The sequence below is a fragment of the Corvus brachyrhynchos genome, unplaced genomic scaffold (genome assembly GCF_000691975.1).
Source record: "Corvus brachyrhynchos isolate BGI_N302 unplaced genomic scaffold, ASM69197v1 scaffold136, whole genome shotgun sequence".
Lineage (NCBI taxonomy): Eukaryota > Metazoa > Chordata > Aves > Passeriformes > Corvidae > Corvus > Corvus brachyrhynchos.
Genome location: NW_008239080.1, coordinates 652,244 through 674,088, shown reverse-complemented (window position 1 = coordinate 674,088; position 21,845 = coordinate 652,244). Strand labels below are relative to the sequence as shown.

Here is a 21,845-nt window from a genome sequence, read left to right as displayed (position 1 = left end):
TAACTTCTGATTAGAAAATGTTATGGGCAAGAATCTTGCTGTTTTCTTGGTTTATGTCCAGGTGTGAGGTGGGGGGTTGTGAGCAGGAGGTGCGGACGTGGAGGTCAGGAGTAGAAAGGGATGCTGTGGTTTGCCAACAAATGTGTCAGTGCTGGCTCAGCTCCAGGAGGAAAGGATCTGGCCCATTCCTCCATACTTTTCTGGTGTTTCAAGTGTCTCTTTGGGTGCTTGTGCTTTGGGGTGCTCCCAGGGGAAGGAGAGAATAAATTATATCCTTGCCCCAGTGATTTATTCCAAGCTCTGTAAGCACTGTTGACAAGGAAGGTAGCTTGGGGGCTAAGAGAGAAACCACACATGTGCAGTAGGGCCCGTAAAGGGACCAAAAGAAAACATTAGGAAAAGGCTATAGAGAAGAGGAGGCTGGTTTTAAATGATTTTAGTTAAACTTTTTCACTGAGGTATTTTCAATTTGGAGTGTAGGCAAGTCAAATTGTACTGTAACATGTGCTAGCGTATTTTAACATCTGTTTGCGTGGAGAGTTGGGCATGGAGTTTTAAAACTGGAGCAGAATTTGTTTAAAAGTGTGGCTGAGATTTAACTTAGAGTAAAATAAAATACCCTTCCTAGGAAAACTTGCTGTTTAGGGGTTAGTTCAAATTTATCTTCTAGTCCTTGTGCAGTAATTTAGATCTACATCTTATTCAGATTTTAATGAAAATATAATTTAAAATTACTCTGGTTTTAGAATTCTGTTCATTGCTAACATTGTCCAATGCTATTAGTATTTAGTGCCTTTGAGCAGCTGAAATTATTTACAATGCTTGTGGAGCTGTAAATAAGTGCTTGTTAAATTAGAGTTGGGCAGTAAGAAATCTGTTTTGTGTATATGGAATTATTTAACGTACACATATATACAAGTGAGATAAGCTGAACATGAGCGGGGAAAAAAGTCAAATTATTGCCAAGATATTCTGCATTTCAGAAAGATATGTAACCATATAAATCAGGATGTCATGGAAGATATGTGGCTGAATTTTCCTCTAAAAACCTAATACAGCCCTTTTTCTAGTTCACTTTAAGAAGGTTGTGAGCATGCTGGAGGGAGTTCAGAGGCAACAGCAAAGTGTCACCAAGGTCTATAACACATGATAAATCAGGAAAGGTGGGATGGATTGAGGTTGAATAGTTTGGGAAAGAAGCAGGAAGAAAAAAACCCAGAAAAAGTAGCTGGAGGGAGAGAGGTTGAGTGAGTGCTCCTCTCTTCCCCACGAGGGCTGACTTACTGCTGGGAAGGTTGAAGCTTGCTGCCAGAAACCATGTTAACCCTGAGAACAGATAAGCAAAGTTAAGGAAAACTGTAATCATAATTTCTTACTCAGTTGAAATGGAGGATTCCTGAAAATAAGAATCGGTTTCTTCAGAACCTGCACTGAGATTGCTCTATGTTAGAAATGCTGCTGCTGTTCCTGTGGCAGGATCTGAGCTAAGCTGGGAACATCTGGGGCTAAGATCACAGTACCCCTATCTGTACCTTAGTCTTTTCTTGTCAGCCTGTAAGCCATTTCCAGTAAAAAAGTCTTTAACTTGCCCTATCTTCTGGGTTGCTTGATCTTTCTCAAGTTCATTATTATATTAATTGTTCTTTCTCACTTACCTTTCTTCTGCACATCTAATTCATGAAATAGCAACAAATTTGTCCTGATAGTAATTTTTCCAGTACTAAGATGATTATTTTAATTACAGAAGGGCAGATACTAAAGCATGGATGGATTGGAGTCTTATGTTCAAAAACACTAAATGTTTGACATCAGGGTACCTTTATTTTCAGGAGCTATGAGAGTGTTTGAACTTGTAGAGAAACCCAGGAGTTCTATAGGCTTCTCCATGAAAGATCAATTCCCAAGAACATTCAGCAGTCAGTTTTTTCTGTACAGAAACCATTGGAGGTAGAAGGCATGAGAATGTGAGCATGAGCTATGGATCATGGAGCACTTTTTAAGGGTCTAAGAGGAAGATGAAAAAGCTTTTGAAAAGCTTGCCCAAATTTTAGCTGCTGAGCAGTACTTTTCAAGCGCCACCATGGCATGGGAAAAACTTGATTGTGTCAGAAAGAAGGTTAATAAATATGAGATATCTGTGTTTCTTTTGAATAAATAGGCATGGTTTCATCCTGTTCCTGTCCACTCCGAATGTCCCTCTGAACATTGTTTTCCCATATTTGCTCATGTGTTTTTGCATTCTTCTGATGATTTCTTTGATCCTTCTTTCTCCTGTACACCATGTGAGCTTCAAAATAAGGGACTCCCCACCTACACTTTGTAATCTCTTAAGCTGATTCTTATGTCCATTTCACCTGTGATACCAAGCACAACACGTGTTATGGTTTCAAATATGCCCATCTCATTGGTGATATTTACTTATTAGTAAATTAAAGAGCCATTCTTTGACTTTTTTGGCCAAGTAATGAATTGCAGCACATTCTTTAATTCCTCAAGAGAAGGGTGCATAGAAGTTGTCTGTTAGTGTTTATTCTTGGCCTATGTCCTGCCTAGTAGTAAATAGAGAGTGGTAGCTGAAGCAAGGCACAGCTGTTCCAGGGTTTACTTTAAAGGCACAGTATGAATGACAACTCATTTGGCACTGGTAACACAGTGGTATAAGTTGTAGTCACTTATTCCTTATTTATTTGTCTGCTTGTTTTATTGCCTTGCATTTAAATTGCAAGTTCAGTGGAGTCCAGATTATCTTTTTATGATTGTACATTGCCTAATTTTGTGAGGTTTCAGTACATTACTGAGACTTCAACTTGCCTTGATGATAATAAATTAGTATGCTTATTTAATGCAAGGACATATTATTACTTTTTGTTCCATTTATCAGCATGCAGCAGAATTTCAGGTTACTTTCTAGTGTCCTCTGACATGCTTGCAGTCTCTTGCAGATAGCTGCAGGTTGCCTCCATGAGCATGTTTTCACTACATACTAATTTGCTGCTAATCAGCTAAATTGCCCTTTTTGTTTTTCTTACCAGGTATCAAAGTGATTAATGTATGTATACTATGTATACTTCTATGCTTATAAAAACATTTTGAAACTCTTTCTCTCATTTATTTGAGACCTTATAGTCTTTTTCATCCTTTGGGTTGATGTCTTTTTGGTTTGTTTTTGGTTATTTTGCTTTTGTGGGCCTTTTCTTAATGGCATTTTTTTGTTAGTTTGTTTTACTGATGGAGCCACCACTAAAAGATACAACGTGATATTTGTGTGCATTGGATCTTTCTGCTCTTTTCATTTTTTACACACACACACCCCCACACCCACACCCTCACCCCCACACCATTAATATAATGAAGCATTATATTAATTTCATTAATTTCATTATATATATTTCATTAATATAATGCTTCTGATAACTGATCATGTTTCTTTTCTGGTCCAAGAAAAAGAGTCTTCTAAGGTTTTAGTTCAAAGGGAGGCAGGGCTTTCATTTTGGTTTGCCATTCATCTTGAGGATATGTAAGGACAGGGCAGAGTTTTACAGTTCTATTTTCAGTTTGATAGGTGTTTTTGTCTTTTCTGCATCGTTTTTTTGGTCTTTCTGCTGTGAGACTAGAAAGTCTGCAAGCAGGAAATGTGCAAAGTGTAATATGCAACAGTGATTATTGGTTGGCTAAGGCACGTAGTAGACAGCTAGGACTTACATGCTGCTGGCCCAGCATGCTGTTAGTCAGTTTGCTGCTCCTTCAGCAGATACCCAACTGCTCTAGATGTTGAGAGTTGTATTAGTTACTTTTTTAGGTATTCCAGCACTTCAAATTTCTGCATTTGTACATGTCTGACATGTACAAATGACTAAAAGTACCTCTCTCTTATGCATGAGTTCCTCAGCACATACCCTTGGCTGACTGCAAAAATTGTGTATGATGAGCTTTCTAATTGTTAAACAACTTCAACCTTTGAGGTATTTTGTCAGAGAGTGGAAGTCTTGGAAATACTGTGATGCTATGCAGTAAATGCATGTTCACGTCAATATTTTTCAGACCCTCAGTATTAAATATTTTATTACACATTCTTTTAAGCCATGAGGGAACGTCTAATAAAACATTTTATTTAGAATAATTTCTTTTTACATTTTCTTCCTCTCTGTAAACATGACCTTTTCTATTTTAAAAAAGAAAATATCAGCATTCTTTACTTTGTGACCTGTGGCTTTGCTGTACCTTATATGCAAATTGGACCAAGTCTAACTTGCTCCATTGAGCAAGTTGAGATATGTGTATTGTATGGTTCATTTGAGCCATAACTAGCATGGGATTATTTTGCAATTTTCAATGCAGATCTGCAGAGAATTTAAGGATGTGTTTAAATTCAATTACATAGAGGTTTTGATTGCATATCGAGTCCTAGCTTAATAATATATGATGTTAGTTGGGGGAACTAGGTGTGGTAAAGGTTATATTTATATTCATAGAATGGCTTGGGTTGGAAGGGACCTTAAAGATACTTGCCATGGGCAGGGATCCACCCACTAGACCAGGTTGCTCAATGCCCCATCCAACCTGCCTTTGAGCACCTCAAGGGATGGGCCATCCACAGCTTCTCTGGGCAGCCTGTTCCAGTGCCTCACTACACTCTGAGTAAAGAATTTCTTTTTAACATCTAATCTAAATCTCTTTTAGTTGGAAACTATTCCTCCTTGTCCTACCATTATCTACCTGTGTAAAAAGTCACTCTCCCTCTATTTTCTGTTCCTTGGGCACCTCTCATGCAAGTGTAATTCAAGACAAAATATTTTCAGACATGCAGCAACATGTACACAAATAATTTCTAGAATTTAAAGTTCCAGGTTTTGTAACCGAGTCCTCAATTTCGTAATTCTTTCCTCTGCAATATGAGCTTCAATTCTTGTTAGCTATTCTCAAAATGATTGTTGGAAAAAATTTTCTATTTAAAGCAATTTGTCATGTTATTTTACTAGTTTTCTAAAGATCCCAAGTTCTCAGTATTTTTTAGAATTTTCATGGAATAGACTTGTGTAGACTTCAGGGCACCCACTTCCCTGTAAAATTCAGTCGGTGCTCTAGATCTGCTTAGGAGTTGTCTGTTGCAGAGTAGAAGTCACTTTCTGAATCAGACATGAGCTTTGAAATTTACTTCTTGTAGTAACAAGTCAATGTATATGTTTTCATGCTTGACTTGTTATTACTTTTGTTCTTTTAATGAAAACAGGTATCTTTTCACTGGAAATGTAAACTCAAAGATAAATGTAACTTGCTATAAATTCAGAAGAACAATTTCTAAAACTTTGCTGGTTTTAATAAAGTTTATTGACTAAATAGCATAAATCAGGTAATAAATGGAAATAATCTACAAATATAAAATAAAATTACATGGAAGTTTAATATAGTTAGGTTCATAAAAGTAGGTAAGTATTTCTACATTTTTATGCAATGCTATTAAAATACTTAGGTTCTAAGAATTTATTTTGCCCTGTTGCTCAGAGAAAGCAGAAACTCCAGACGTGGCCCTTTTTAAACGCGTAAGGCCACATGTTCTTAAACCATTGAAATTGTGCTTAACGAGCCACTAGATGGAGCAGTCAAATCTCACTTTTTTCTATCAGGCTGTGCAAGACAGTTTCTCTCTCAGCACAAAGGGAATCTGGAAACGCAGGCACAGTTTGCTAGTTAAACCAGTAATTTAAAAACTTTTTTCAGCTCTTATCTCCATGTGCTTTTTTGTCTGTACGTAGATTTACGTTGTCCTGTAGCTTTAATGTTGCAGATGATATATGGGATGTATTCTGCATTTGGAAGTTACACTGACATGAATACCTCTATGGAAGCAGTTATTCATTTCTTGAATTGAGTCCTCTCCTCAGGAAAAAAACCCCAAAATATAACAAGGAAAAGGTACTCTTGTTTGAGGATCATGAGCCAGATTTTCAAAATTTGAGAGGTTTAAAGTTACAGATTTACACATGACTCTCTATGTTTGTGCTTACAAAATCTTGGTGAAGTTTCATATTCTCTTCCTACTTCCCAAAATATCCTTCCAACCTAATTTTCTTCTGTGACCTAATGCATAAGAAACATTTGTTTAATGAGATCACAGTATCTGCTTCAGGAATGCTGTAGTCGTGGGCTCAGGAGCAAACAGAAAATATGCAGTAATGTATGTGAATGTTTTCATATTCTTTGTTTTACTGTAGTTTCATAGCATTACTAAGACAAGATATTTTTGGGAGGTGTACAGGTTTGTGAATATATATGTTTATATGAAATAGAATGTATGTGTGCTGTTAGAAGGCATTCCATTGAGTCTGTTCCAGTTAAATACTTCAGGGATCATTACATGTCGTTACAGGGCATTATCCCAGAGGTAGGGAATAGAGCTTTGTGTGAATATAAAATCCCACAGATTTATTCTTTGCCTTTATCATGTTTTTGAAAGTCAGAATGCTCTGCATTAAAGATTATCAGCAGGTGTCACAAGAAAGGAAATGTTGTTCAGAAGCAGTTGGATACAGTCCTTGGAGTGTCTCAGGCCTGCTCCCACATCTCAGGTGGGAATTGCAGATCCTGGCACCGGTGTCCTGTCAGTTTTGGGTAGGAGTGAGATGCAGCTTTGCAGAGCAGGAAGCTCATGCTGTGCAAAGCAGTGCTCCCCAGGTGACTGTCTTTAACCCGTGTGCACTTCATACAGTTCTCAGCTGAACTGTGAGATGAGCAAAAACTTCTGCTCTGGCAGTGAATACTAATCAGTGCCATGAGCTGAGGGCTAGTGGATGCCGTGTTTCTTTCAACTCTCCAGAGTCCTGGGTCATGCAGAGGTATGATGCCAGTTCTTGCCTGTCATGCTCCAGAGTGCTCCCACAGCAAATTAGTGTAAGTTGATATCAAAATACATGGTATGCCAAGGGATCTTGTATTCTCTACAGGCTCAGATTTTACTTAAAATATAGTAAAAAAGTGATTTTCACTTTAAGATAAAATAGGACCTTACAAAGGAGCTTGCAAATACAATTTAAATAGATGTACATTCTCACAACTTTCTGGTGTTTGCTGCTTCTGCCAGTTTTTCTGTAACATGATGAACATTATGAGTGTACCCAGGTAGGTTCAGTTATCTCCCATGGGAGAGGCATTATGCATTTGCCAGTAGTGGAGTTGTCATTCTCTTCAAGCAGAGACTGTCTGGGAGAGAGCAGAACAGTCCCCTATGAATGGAACTGGAACTGAATGTTGAGGAATAAATCCAGTTGTCTTGCTGCTGGCTCTTTTCCACAGAAAGGTTGCTCTGAAATCAGTTATAAAACAAGTTGGTTAATCTGTTCCTGTTACCAAGTTTTAACTATTTTAACTGCTAAGAAACTCTTAGGGAATGACTATTCCTACAAACCACTGAAACACTTAGGAAGACATGAATTTTTGCCAGTGAGCAGTTGTCTGTTTTTCTTAAGCCAATGCCCCATTTACATTTTGACTTCTCTTCAAATATATCCTTAAAAATTCTAATCTATCAGCATCATTTCCCTTTAAAAAAAAGCTACAACAACAAATATTGATAATAATTTTAGGTATGTTGCCATCGTAACATCAGTTATCTGTGCTGTTGCGGACCTAATCTTACTTTGCCCTAGAAAATTTTTATAAGGATTAGGAACGAATATTCTGACAATGCTTGAACAACATGGTCACCGTTAAACCCTGCATTTAGATGTGTGGTTTTAGTAATTTTTTTTATTTGTCTGTATGGATGGTATATAACATTTTAAGGTAATAGAAAATGCTACTTAGTAGAGGTTCCTTTTGGAATGGTCAGTACATATGGGACTGCTGCTTTAATTTCTAGGTTTAAACCTGACATTTTTTTAGAATTAAAGGATCTGGGAGGAATCTGAATTGTAGAAGGATTTGGAAATTAAACTATGTCTACATCCACTTAGGTAGTAGGGAAAAGAAAAGGAAAGAATGTGAGTTAAATTGTCAAATTTATCCTGAAATAGAGAAACAGAATAAAACAGAGACACACAGATGTCTGTCACCCATGGCTGTATAACCTTTCAGTCACAGCCTATATAGGAATTAGTTCAGAACATGTGTTGTCTTTTGGTTTTTACTTTGTAATGGTGGAGAGTTTTTGAAGGGGGGAAAAAAGGTTGTTTTAAGGAATTTTGGTAAGGTTATGTGGCTGAATTAAATAAGCTGTAATGACATTGTCACCTTAGGTTGATTCTCCTATTTTTTCTTTAGTCTGGGTTTGAAGGTGATGCGTTTTGCTTGACTTCTCTTTTGGCAGGAAACCTCAGGTGCAGGTAGATGCCTGCAGTCTTTTCCTACAGGCTGAATTGGTTGCAGCAATTTGGTTCTGTGAGTTCAAGTCTGTACCTGAGCATGGCTATCAAAAGTGGTGCTGGCATACCACCCCTTCATACCAGCTTACTCTGTATCAGGCAGGAAAGGGACTTTGAATATGGATCTTCTGCATCCACTGTGCTGTGGGGTGTCTGTCTCTGTGGAGACAGTAACACAACAACTAGAAACACTAGTTAAAGTTGGGAACAAAAAGAATATTTTGATGCCATTGATCAATAAATTGAAAAGTCAGTTCCTGCATATTGGTCACCACTTAACTGAAAACATCTGGCTTTAGTTAGCAATTGAATAGCTGAGCAAATTGCTTGAATTAGGGTTTGTTTAAGATGACCTTTGGCTCTAAAAAAATGCTATCCAGCAGGTCTTTTATAGATACTATAAGTTAACACGTTACTTACTGCCCTTGTCATGAAGAAAAATACTCTACAAAATCTTCTTCCACACAGAGGTCAGTTAATCATCCTTTGATGTCAGAGGAAGTCCAGGAATCTGTAAATCTGACAGTGGCTGCACTGTTAGATTTGCACTGATGTTCCCTCTTGATGTCAGTAGATCGTCCTCAGTCAAGGCCAATTATCAAAATGATCTGTCTTGCTGACTTTGTTTAGTAGATAAGGTAACTAAGATAAATGCATTGCAAAGTTACTGGATCATGAAGGCTGGATAGCAAAGATCTCAGCCAGTGCACCTATGGAATTGAAGGACCAACACAGGTTTTCTAATGTGAACATTCAAGTTGTCTCCTTCCAGTTTCACTGTCACGATCATCTTCCTCAGAGGAGTCAAGAACAGTCAAGTCAATCACAGGTGGAGGAAGGGGATGTGAAATATCAGTGGCAGCACAGTACTATGCAATTGGCAGTGGAACTTGGAATGCTGGACACAAAAGCAATAAATAGCAGGGTGTTTCTTTACTGGCTCTTTCACACCTGTGTGCTTGAAGGGGTTCCTATCTTGTGCAGAAACGGTCTCCTCTCTTCCAGTCTGCTGCAAAATGGTGGGTGATGTTCTGTAAAACTCCCCTAGAGGACCTTTAGAAACAATGTGGTCAAGCCATTATTCTGGGTTGCCAGTGGGAGGCACACCACAGCCTGCTCCCAGTGTGTGCATTTACATGGTGTTAGTCAGATGGATGCCGAGTTACTTCACTTTCACTTCGAATTGATTACCTTGGATCAAGGTTTGAATTGAAAGCTGTGGAACAACGATAGTATGACATTCATTTAGCCCAAGCTAAATAAAAGACCAAACTTATTAGCTTCAGCATGTTACTCTGTTGACGTGAACCTAGTTTCTGCTTTGGTGCTTTTCAAATTTTTTTCCTAGCTGACTAGGAATATAAACAGAATATGCTCATGCCTGCAGGGGAAGGAATTTTGATGAGCGCTAGCAAGTTTGATGTGTCTCTAAGGGCAGACATTTCTTTAAGGAGCTATGTGTCTTCTTCACCAGAGTTACTTAACCTCTGATTTTTCTCAGTAGCTATGAGAAATTTCACAATTGGTACTATGTTAATCTGTAACCCCTTCTTCAGAAGGTGTGAATATATGTATTTGTACATTTATGTATAGAAGTCTTTGTCTTGTAAATGGTCAAACATTGTCTAAAGTTGTAACTATTTTGCCAAAAAATCTGAAAAAGAGCCTGAAAAACATTTAGTCTCTTCACTGGGCAATACTTAACTGAAGTTAAAATGCACTTATGCTGCTGCAAGTGTTTTAATTAGCCCAGTCTCAGCTAAACACTGCACTGCGCTGCCTATCAGAAGCAAGTATGTTTCTTCTAATGAATTTAATTCTGGATGCACAGCCAAAGACTGCTTCAAGTTTTCTGTGATCTCAGTGGAGCATTTTGTGGTCTGGAATGCTGCTAGCAGAGCAAAGGAAAGCCTTGTTTCTTCCCCATACATCTTTGATACTGGTTTTATGTGTCTAACATTTTACCAGCAGTCAAACTCCAGTCCTTTGTCCATCACTTGGGTCAAGTGGTTCTGTCAGGTTTCCACCCACTTCACAGTTCATCAGTCAATCCATAGCACTCTGATTTGGCTGGAAGGATATTGTGAGAGACTTGGTTGGAAGCTGTGCCATGGTTACATTAAACAACATCTGCTGCTCTCCCCTTGCCTGCAGATCCAGAAACCATATTGGTCAGGTGTGATTTGCCCTTGGTAAAGGTATGCAGGTGGTTCCCTTCTTGGCCTTTATGTGCTCAGGACTGCATTCCAGAACCTCATTAACCCTCTCAGTATGTAGTTTCCCAGCCCTTTTTCTTGCCCTCCTTGTAGGGGTGTGGTGCTTGGTTTGTCCAGTCGCTGTTCATCTCCCACAATAGCCAGGGTCTTTCAAAGTGGATCAGACAGGCTACAGTACAAAATGTCACATACAATACCTGATATTGTATCTAAGACTCCTGCAGTTGTATTAGAATATCTTCCCCACTGTAACTTGGCTTTGAGGTCTGGAGACTGTAACATGGATCTTTTTTGTTGTTTCTCTCATTTTCTGATTGAAATTACAACTCCAAACATGGGGTTTTCTTTACTTGAATTGCTCTTTTTCTGCTACTGAATTAAGCTTGGGGCCATTCTCTGGCTTTCCTCTTTCCAAAAAAGTGTTGTAATACTTTTAGTTTAGAGGACAGTTGCATTTTTACCTAGGCATAAAGCTGAACGATATGTTTAATGCTTGGAATTTATCTTAAAGTTTGAATAATGGTAAACTTGCATGAGATTGAACAATCTCATGCTTTTCTAATGGTCTTAGAAAGTTTTATAAATGCAGGAGTATCATACACAGATTAAGATCTAGAACAACTATTAGTTGGAAGATTATGAAGAGCTGAAATATAGTGGTCAAGATCTAACTATCAGATGCATGGGGTAATGTGCCTCAGAAGACAGTGGCAATAAAATCATTTGCAAGATTAAAAACCTGCAGAGATTATGAAGGCAATGCTATCCTGAGCGAAGTTTGAAAGTGTGTTATAACACACTTGATGATGTATTTTTACAAGGAAAATGGAATGGTGTCCAGATTTCCAGTTAAGTTTCCTACTGTTTTGATACTGTTAATGAATGTAAAAGTAAATAGACCAACTATTAGCACTTGATTCTCAACCCGTCAGATGAGCCTTTGGGGCAGCCAGAAAGGCTCGGTGTGACTGGGGCTGAGAGGAATGAAATCCATCCTTAGGGATGTTCAGTGGATCTTGGAGTTGGTGGTATTGTTCTTTTCTGCAAAATGCCCTTGCTGACCTCAGAACATTCTTCTGTTGCTCCTCTCTTCCCTTCCTTTTGGGCAAATACTTGCAGACATCTCTGTCTTCTGAAGGTGTTAGGCTGAGCTACTTAGGCAGGACCTGGGCAGAACTCATGGCTAGGGACAGCAGTGGGTAAAATGGGCATTGAGGACTGCCTGCTGGAGGAGCAGGGAGGGGTTATCACAGAGGGGAGTGGGAGACAGTGAGAGCTTTAACAACACCATGAGATACAAATAACCTTTTAAAATGCATTTGGGAAATCAGTTCAATATTTTTTTTGCAGACACGTATGCCATGGGAATGACAGGAACTCTTGAGTCAGAAAACAAGCCCCATATAGTGCAGTCTCATTCACAAATTCTGAGGTTGTAGCAAGTGAGAGTTTTTCATCTGTTGATTTGCATTGTGACAAAATCCCCTGCCTTGTTTAGTATGTGCTGTGAGCTGAGGTGAGTGTTCAGGACCCAGATATGTTCTGAAAGTGATGCAAAGCCCTCAATGCCTGCCCTGGCAGGAGAGGAGGTCATCCTTCAAGGAGTAATGCAGAAGGGTCAGGGGATGTGTTGTGGAAGCATCAGGCATTTGGCATACTTGGTCTTTTGTGTCTTTTGCAAGAAATGTTTCCGAATTTAGGAGAAAGCTGGGTACACATTCCTTGGTCAGTAGCAGATGATCACTGTCTCTTGAAAGATATATATAAAGACTGGACACTGTCCTCCTCTGAAAAACCACCTCCTAACAAGGGCATGTCCATGAGAAAAGCAGAGTTAGACAGTTGTATTTTCCTCCTGCTGATACAGTGCTATTGGGGACACTTAAAGTCAGCAGTGGCCAGGGATGTTGTCTGTGGCTTTTGCTGTTGACTGACATGTGGGAGTGTGAAAGAGAGCGTTCAGTACTTTGGGTTGGATCCAGAATTATGGGGAAGCAACTAGATTTAAAGTGTATTTTCATTATTACTAATAGATCCATATATTGTTGAGTATGAAAGAGCTGTAAACTCTTATTAGCTTTATTATTTATATTTTATCTCTTCTAAGCTTCTCTTTGTATGCTTTGCTTTCTCACATCTTAGTTTCTAAACAGCAGGTTTTTTGTATTTTGGATGTCCTGCATTGTATTTTGGAAGTCCTGCAGTATGTAGATATGCTGCAGAGAAGCATCTGTTTGTACAGAGGAAGACTATCTCTGCCACAGAAATAGCTTTATTGTTGTATCATTTGGATATGATTACACTGGATGAAATACCTTAGTAAATTCTATTAGCTATAATTCTCTAATCATCTGGCTTTTGTAAATGCAGGTTCTGCTTTTTTATCTCAAACATGTAATTTGGAATACAAAATGTTACTTCCTGGGGGTTTTTATCTGGAGTATATTTTTCTTACATAAAATTATGTTTCCATGCACACATCTATTATATCAAAAGAATTAAATTATCCTATTAATTTGTAAAAAATGGTAAGGTTTTCTCAGGGGCCATTTATGTTTTCCATGTGCTAGAAGTAAATCTGCGGCTAGGGAAGTTTTACATAAATTAAAAGAGCCACATTTCCTTTGCACTACTGCTTCGTCTATGCAGCTGATTAAACTTGTTCAGTGCACCACTGCTGAATATAAATAATAACTGCAGCAGTAGTATTGATTACTTAGGTGCTTGAGTTTGTGTCTACTGTTGGCTTTAAAGCTCTAAGAAACTTCTTTCCTGTTCTATCCAGAGAGGAAGGAGTTTTTTTTTCCCCATCTTGTTTCCTGAGGATCGGTGATTCTGGATTCCTAAAATCATTAACTCCTTCTAAAGACTGAAACTCCTTGTCATTGCAGCGACCGTGTATGAACTGATGCAGTAATCGATGCTTGCACTACACTGCAGAGATTTGTTTTGATGACAAGAGCTCTCGTTAGCCCTGTTTGGTGTCACCGGTGTTGAATGTTTGACACTGCAGAATAATTTGGCTTAGAATCAGGACGCAAGGACCTTATGACTTCTTTTATATTGTCTCCTTCACACTGAAGTGGATTTTTGCTGGCATTACGGTTTTGCTACAGTTGCAGGCTGGATTCAGCAACCTACTAGATGCCAGTTGTGCTTTAAACACTCTTGCTGAAGCTGCTATGTTTGCTGGGTTTCTTCAGTTTCTGCTCCATACGTTGCATTCAGGGACAGGTAAATAAGGAGCTATATAGTACTGAGGTTTTACTTATATTTTTATATTTCATATTTTTAAACAAAAATTGTATCCTTTTATGAAGAGATTTATTTAACTGTGCAGTTTTAGTGGAGATGTTATATCCTCGGAATGTTAAAGTGTTAACTGTAGCATATATTCAGCTTAAAGAGGGAATAAAAAACCATTTTGCTTTTAAGTCTGTGTTTCAGTTATGTTTATAATAAGCTCGTGTCAAATATAATTTGACATTAGTGATGCTATGTGGAACGAGCTTATAAACAAAAATCTGTATTTTGAAAGTGCACGTCAAAGCATAAATGCGTTTCTGAAAAGTAATAATATTCCTATTGCATTACTGCATTTTGGAGAAGTCAAGAATAAAGAATTTAGAAATTTACTTCAGGAAACACATGAACATTCCTATGTGTTATTTCTTTTTGGCGGAAGACAACTGACATGTCCTCAATCTCCTGAATTATTCTATTCTTAGGAGCTTTAACAAGTTCAGAAGGGAATTGATTGTGTTACTTTTCTTTTTGCATATTATTTAGGGGGAAAAATCATCAAATCCATGTACATAGAATAAAAATATGTTTCTTTAGCATAAGATACAGTTATGCTATAATAATATATGAGTTATAATAAATGTACAGTTCTGGTTATTTTGTACACTATTTCTGCATGAACATATTGATGCATTGCACTTTCTGATCAGGGAAGGACATCAGCTTTTCCCTTTTGTATTTGAAATAAATTATATATAAATAATATAAATATATAAATATTTCAGCTAAATCACTGAAGGATCACAGAGGAAAGTGAGGGGAAGGATTCACCATTGCAAGTTCCCAGGGGATTATGCAGTGTGTTGAGAATAACAAATAACTTTAAAATCCTATATCTAAGTAGTTGATAACACTGTAGATAAAAATTTATTTTGAAAAGTAGTTTTTTCACTAGAAGAATTAATCCTAAAGATGTGTGGTAGAATAAGTCATGAAAGAGGTTTTATCCTCTTGAAAATAGTGTGTTAGGTACTATATTTTAAGACATACATGTCAGCAATCTATTTAGTTTCAACAGAGTTTAGAGGAGAATTAGAGTTTACTGGGGGCAGAATATTGAGGGATGCATTGGAGAAAATGTGATTTAATAGCAGCCAAAACAGACAATGGTCAGCCTTCGCTCTGCATGCACTTATTTAAAGGATAGGACTGGAGAAAACCTTTGGCTAAGATCAAAGCCTTGCACTCTCTCATGCTTAATAAATTCTTTATAGCTACATAAAGCAGCTAAATCCCTGTTTCTTCTTCAAGCTGTTCGCTGTGGTAGATGGCTGTAAACTGCATTCCAGAGATCTCTTGCACATCTTGGCAAAAGTAGATGAAGAAGGTGAAATAGGATTGAGAAATACAGAGCAGTGACACCCTGCGTTGCGGTGATTCAAGGCTGTGCTGGGGGCAGTGGACAAACATCAGCCTGTCTCCAGCCTTTGGAATAGCATGGAACTGGGAGATATAAAAGATGCTTTAAAATCACACTGAGCCCCACATCCCCTGGTCCAGTTTTGGTCTCTCTTAAAAAATTTTGAGACTTTTGTGTAATAGACTATAGATACATGATGGACTATTAAACCAGGCTATCTATAGCTCTCTCCATTAAATTTATATAATCTCTCCCCCATAATGACACTTCAGTATCCTAAATATTCCTCTCTGAAAATTGAACTGTGTGCTGTAAGGACAGAACCTGAGAAAATGAGCTGTCATGAAGGTCAGCTCTTATGTCAGGGTATTGATTAAGTGCAAAGATGCCCAAAAGGCAAACCATGGTGGACAGTAAAACAAAACAAAGTCCTCCTAACTAACAGCAAAACCTTAAGTTCCTCACCAGTTTGACCTTTGGACGTATTTGGTAGCAAAAGTAGGAAAGGCATGGAGTCTTGGTCTCTGGCCAGCCCTGTAACTCCCAAAGTGCAAGGGTAGTAGGTTTCCAACAGCAGCCAGGCTTGTATGCTGTCCTCTCCTGTTACCATTGTGATAGATTATATCCACCTCATCATCTTCTGCACTGCTAGGTCTCAAATGGTGGATTTCTCCCTGTTTCTACACTTGTTTGTACTGGTCTGAGTGTGGAGCCATTTCCTTGTCTACTCTGGGCCTGATCCTCTTTTTCTGGTTAGTTTTTTCTAGTTGGTCAGGATAGCTTTGAAGTCTGGTTCTGGCCTTCTATAAAAAGCCGTTTCTTTGTCCTTGGGGTCAAGTCACTTACAAATCTAATATGTTTTTGTTTTATTACATAGAACAGTAGTGTGAGTGTTGACTATTACTATATTCCAGACAAACATTACAGACCCTGCTTAATGAATACTTCAGGGGGTATTTGTTCCCAATTTTAGCCAAACATGATCAGAATATATTTAGAATATATTCTAAATAGGTTTTCACCTTACACTAGACACTTTTTCTGGGCTCTTAACATGGCATGCTCATAAACAAAACTCCTGCTCAACTGAATGCATTTGACATCTGCTGATAGAGCCGAATAGTAGCAGATTCTTTCCATAGTATTTGAGATTGGCAACTACTTGGTACTAGATACTAAGTAGTAGGGACTAAAGAGTAGCAGAATTATCTCAGTTGTGTTTGCATACTTTGCTGTTTGCATCATATTTTGCATTTCTAATTTTGTCTTGCGTGCTTCCTGGTACTTGATCACTCTAAGTTATACACTCAAAGGGAACTTTCCATTGATTCTTCCAGGAAATGAAACCTTTATGATTTAGTTGGTCAGTCTTTGCCTGCATTTCTCCTTCTTCTGAATTGGGCTGGTTTTGCTTTTAATGTTGGCATTACTTCTTAAATGCTTCTGTGACTGCTGGACTCCTGTTATTCTTGTGGCTGTTCCTTATTTTCTCTAAGGTTGGAGTGTTTTGGTTTGGTTATTTGGCATTGGAATTTTTTTAGGTTTTGTTTTTTTTGTAGAAAGGTTTTTGGCTTTTTTTCTGCTTGACTTTATTCCCTTTTCAAAGATCACAAAATTTGTTCATGTTCACATTCTTAACTATTTCCTCTCTACTGGTGGGAAGCAAAGCTCCAAAGATCCTTTGCTCATTGTTTTACTAGTGTCAGTGATCTCTCAGAGTGGACTCCAAAGATTCTCCCCTCTGAACTGGAGAAACAAAACCTCTTATTATCTTCTAATGCAGCATAATTGAGGATTCTCATGAATGATAGTTAAAAACCCCAAAACAAACAGAAAAAACAAACAAACAAAACAACAAAAAAAGCCACAAAGACAGACCAAATAAACAAGAAACTAAAAAAAATCCCTCATCAGACTTAATCTTCCTAATTTGGTCTTCTGGAATATGACCCCATCATGGTACTGCTGAAGTGCTTTTCTCTTTAATTAGAGAATTTCATCTGCTGTATTTCCTTCTACAGTCCTGAAGATCAGAACAACCAGGAGTCTTTTTTTTCCCCATCCTCAGACTTTCTTTTTCATTAGATTGTTAATTATCTCCCCCAGTTCTCATGAAGATGAAATTATAACTTTGATTATGAAATATGATCTTGTTATTTTTCAAGTATCTTGTGCAGGTTTGCATGATGGACTCTGTGTGTGTGCTTTGGACAGCAGAAAGGCTCACTGTCTCTCTCCCTTTCCCTGGTACTGTGGATAATGGGAAGCTTTGCTGTCACTTGCTGCTGTTTTCTTCTGGGTGTTTTCTTCTGTATCTGAGCAGAAATGCCTTTCTTCTTTGCACACGGTAGTAGAAAATGTGTGTTCAAATAAGTTTCTCTGGGCATTGCCTGTTTTGGTTACCTTATTTGCAGTGTGTGCTACCAGGGCTCTGAAGCCTTACTGGGCATTGTATTCTTGAGACTTCTAATGTGTGGGCTGCTGTTTTACAGCCTTACATTTTTTTTCCTGTTTTCTTCATCCTGTAAATGAAGAAGTTAAAATTTCTAGCTATTGGCAGTATAGAAACACTCTAGGGTTTGAGGAGAGTTTATTTTCAGATTTGATTTTCAATTATAGTTTGTTAATAAATCAGTTTTTAACAAATACTAAAAAAAAAAACTTAAGATTTTTAAAACCCTCAGAGGAAAAATACCAAAGGAGACCAAGATGGAAGTATTACCTTTTTTTGCAATCAACTCCTACTCAATTGGTTTAATATGCACAAGAGATAGGGAAAAAAACCCAAATTAACCCACAGTAAAAAAATGTGTTATGCTGAAGAACAGCATGGTGTATTTGAAGTGCTGGGAATTTTTTCAGAACAGAAGAAAAAATATTAAGAACTGTTCAGGTTTTTAGTGGACTAGATAGCTATGTGTAGATATGTATCCAAAATTAGGGGACGATGTGACTTTTTGAGATAATTTGCTATGCATTTTTCAAATTTCATTATATGCTGAACAAAAATATTATCAAGAAATCATGTCAAAACTAAAGGTCTTAATTATATGAAACAGGAACTCAATGAAACTGTTGAGACAAGTTAGTGTCAATATTAAATAGCAATAATAAATTTATTCAGAGAAGCTCTAAATTTCCAGAAGAAGATCTCCTTCCATCCATCTACAAAATTAGATTCCACTCAAGAGAGTGATCCCAGTCAGCAAAATCAGAGATGACAATGAGACAGCAAAATTTTCTTTAAATTCTTAAATGCCACAGTATCAAAATCAAAATGTTTGATTTTGTTGATTTTAAGTTCCTAGTGCTAACCATTTTTCTGGTATCCTCAAGAAAATATTTTTAATTAACTTTGTAAAATAACTTTCAGATTGATGGGAGTTCATGCATCTTGCTTAATATTTTACGTCTCTGTCACACTTTGTGATGACCCTACAGAATATGCTTTTGAGGACCATCCCTCTGTGAATCACACATATTCTTGGACTCACATGCTTGCAGTAAGACTTAAACATCCTCAGAATAGCAGTTTAGATGGTCTCTGAGATAAAAAAAAGAATCTAGCTGAAAAGGGGTTGATGAACTTTTGAAGACTCTTGGTATTTGAGTGAAGTTACCAAATAATGTTGGCTCAGGGAGTTCATGAGAAGATTCCCTAGAGATTCAGGAAACTTAGAACAGCTTCCTTGTTATGTCCCTTGTGGCTATGTTAAAAAATTTAGGAATACTCAAAAATCCTCAGTTTGTTACTTGACTAGATAGGTTGTGATTTTTGGCTTTAAGCTTCCATTGGCAAGATTAGTAATCCTTGCTTTCAGTAATTTATAAAGCCTTGAAACAACACTGAAATAATTCAGGTAGGAAGTCCATTTTCTGAAACATAGAAATGGGCCCAGTTGTTTTTGTGTTGGAAGGTCTTCTGCAAGTATGGCTTTTGAGAAACCTTCAACCATCAATGAACACAAGTGCAATACTTCGTTATAAAAATGTATGTCTCTAAACTGTACACCTAGTTAAAAGAAAATCACAATCTATATAATAAAAAGTCTTTGTTCAATAAATACCTGGATAACAAATCCATACTATGTTTTAAACAGTTCACAGAAAATTCACCTTATGCCCAGATAAAAAAAAAAAGAATCCACAGAAAGAGTTTTTCATAATCAGCAACTGACAAATCATTCCTTTACAAAATCAAAAATAATTGTGAATTTGCAAACTCTTGTAAAGGAACACTGTTGCCATGGTAGCTAGGGGAGGAGTCAAATGGATTTTCACTAGGTTCTAGCTTAATGTTGGCATTCTTAACTATCTAGTTAATATTTCATAAGTTCACTATGTCCTTGCCTAATTATTTATTTCTTGTTTGCAAATATCAATCAGCATTGCTTTGCTTACAATGTAACTACCACTTTAAGAAAGATTTTTAAACTAAGGGGTTTGTTTCACAATAAAATGCTGAAGTGTTCATTTTGTATGAGAAAGAGTATGAAATGTCCTTATCTTCTGGATGCAAATGTAAGGAATAACCATTTATTTTCAGTTTGTATTGAATAAGCCCAAGTTGTCAGTTATCTAAATCTTAAAGCCTAGTGCTTGATAAAGCTCTGTAGATCCTCTTCCAATGTTTTTTTGTTACTCAGAAATTTAATTAAGATAAAGAAAAGCAATTTTATATCTCATCATTAAATGAAAATACCTAAGTAAATACTGAATTGAGGGAGCAATTTAAGAGGCTAGTTCTAGCTTTGGGAGTTATGTGCCACATCTGTATCTGAAATAGGAGTATTGTATATATAAGTTGTTACTTCTAAGGAGTACTAGTCTTTATTTTAACTTTGGAGTCTTACAGTATGTTCATATTCAGTGCTTAGGACATTTGCCAGCAGGGAACTAAAATCTGATGCAATTATGTATTTTCAGTATGAAAGAAAACCTAAGTTTCACCACCTTCTGGTGCATTCTTCCCACAAGCTGCACGAGCCAGCCTGTCCTGGAACTGTGTAGATGGTAAAACACAGATCTTGTCCTGCAAGGATTTAAGTTCTTAACTGTAATCCACATCTGAAGTGGATTGGTTGGAGACTAAGTGATAATGAACATATTTGTGAAGTTTTCTGTGTAAATAGGCAATAGGTAGCTTTTGAGTTATTTGCTTGCCACATGAATGTGAGGGTTGTTTGCCAAGGCAGGGTACTCATGTATTCTTTTTATGTGGTTAGTTAGCAGCTTGAACTAGAATGGTTTAAGAATATATTGTTTATACACTGAATTATTTTTCTGATAAAATGATGGAACTTTTTTCCTGGGTGTAGAAGTACTTCCCTGCTTAATGATAGGATGTACCACATTTGTAACAGCAGCTCACCAGAGAGAGTGTCCAAGCAGCCAGGGATCAGGTTAGGAAAGCTAAAGCCCTGATAGAATTAAATCTGGCTGGCAACATCAAGGGCAACAAGGAAAATGGCTATAGGTGTGTCAGTAATAAAACGACGACTGGAGAAAATGTGGGCCCTCTCCAGACGGTAACAGGAGGCCTGGTTACCTGGGATATGGCGAAGGCTGGGGTACTGAATTACTTTTTCCCTCAGTCTTCACTGACAAGGGCTCCAGCCACACTGCCCAGGCTGCCAGAGGCAAAGGCAGGAATTGGGAGAACGAGAAGCTGCCTGCTGCAGCAGATCAGGTTTGAGACCATCTAAGGAACATGGAGGTGAACAAGTCCATGGGGCCTGATGAGATGCATCTGCCACTTCTGAGGAAACTGGTAGATGAAGTGGCTAAGCCACTATCCATCGTATTTGTGAAGTTGTGACAGTCTGGTAAGGTTCCCACTGCCTGGAAAAGTGGAAACATAACCCTCATTTTTAAAAATAAAAAAAAGGGAGATGTTGGGAACTACAGGCCAGTCAGTCTGATCTTTGTGCCCAGCAAGCTCATAGAGCAGATGATCCTGGAAACTGTGCTAAGGCACATGGAAAATAAGGGTGACAGGTGATTGGTGGCAGCCAACATGGCTTCACTAAAGGCAAATAATGCCTGACAAATTTGGTTACCTTCTACAATGAGGTTACAGTGTAAAGGAAGAGTGACATCAGCTGGACTTGCGCAAAGAGTTTGATGCTGTCCCATATGGCATCCTTGCCTCTAAACTGGGGAGACGTGGATTTGATCAAGGGACCCCAAGTGCAGACTGGGTGGAGAATGGATTGAGAGCAGCCCTGAGGAGAACTTGGGAGGTGTTTGTGGATGAAAAGCTCAACACGAGCTGGCACCTTGTAGCCCAGAAAGCCAAATACATCCTGGGCTGTCTCAAAAGCAGTGTGGCCAGCAGGTTGAGGAAGGTGATTCTGCCCCTCTGCTCCACTGTGGTGAGACATCACATGGAGTGCTGCATCCAGGTCTGGGATCCCAACATGTGAAGGACATGGACCTGCTGGAGTGAGTCCAGAGAAAGGCTGTGAAGATGGTCAGAGGATGGAAGCATTTCTCCTGTGAAGACCGGCTGAGAGAGTTGGGGTTGTTCATACTGGAGAAGGCTCTGGTGAGACCTTCTAGTAGCTCTTTACTACCTAAAGGAGGACCACAAAAAACCTGCAGAAGGAC

At 38.0% G+C, this 21,845-nt stretch overlaps 1 protein-coding gene across 27 annotated transcripts in view; it reads left to right on the top strand.

The window, feature by feature from the left end:
• The window catches only part of RIMS1 (regulating synaptic membrane exocytosis 1), a 246,029-nt gene that overhangs the window by 86,389 nt on the left and 137,795 nt on the right, over window positions 1-21,845 (top strand). The window contains exon 1 of one of the 27 annotated variants that reach the window (XM_017739276.1): window positions 13,428-13,807. The exons of 25 other annotated variants lie outside the window; for them this stretch is intronic. In XM_017739276.1, the coding sequence (XP_017594765.1) occupies window positions 13,756-13,807 (52 nt within the window). In that variant the 5' untranslated portion in view covers window positions 13,428-13,755. Of the gene's footprint in view, window positions 1-13,427; window positions 13,808-21,845 lie in introns of those variants that run through there. One more of the 27 variants, XM_017739277.1, reaches the window with a different exon arrangement.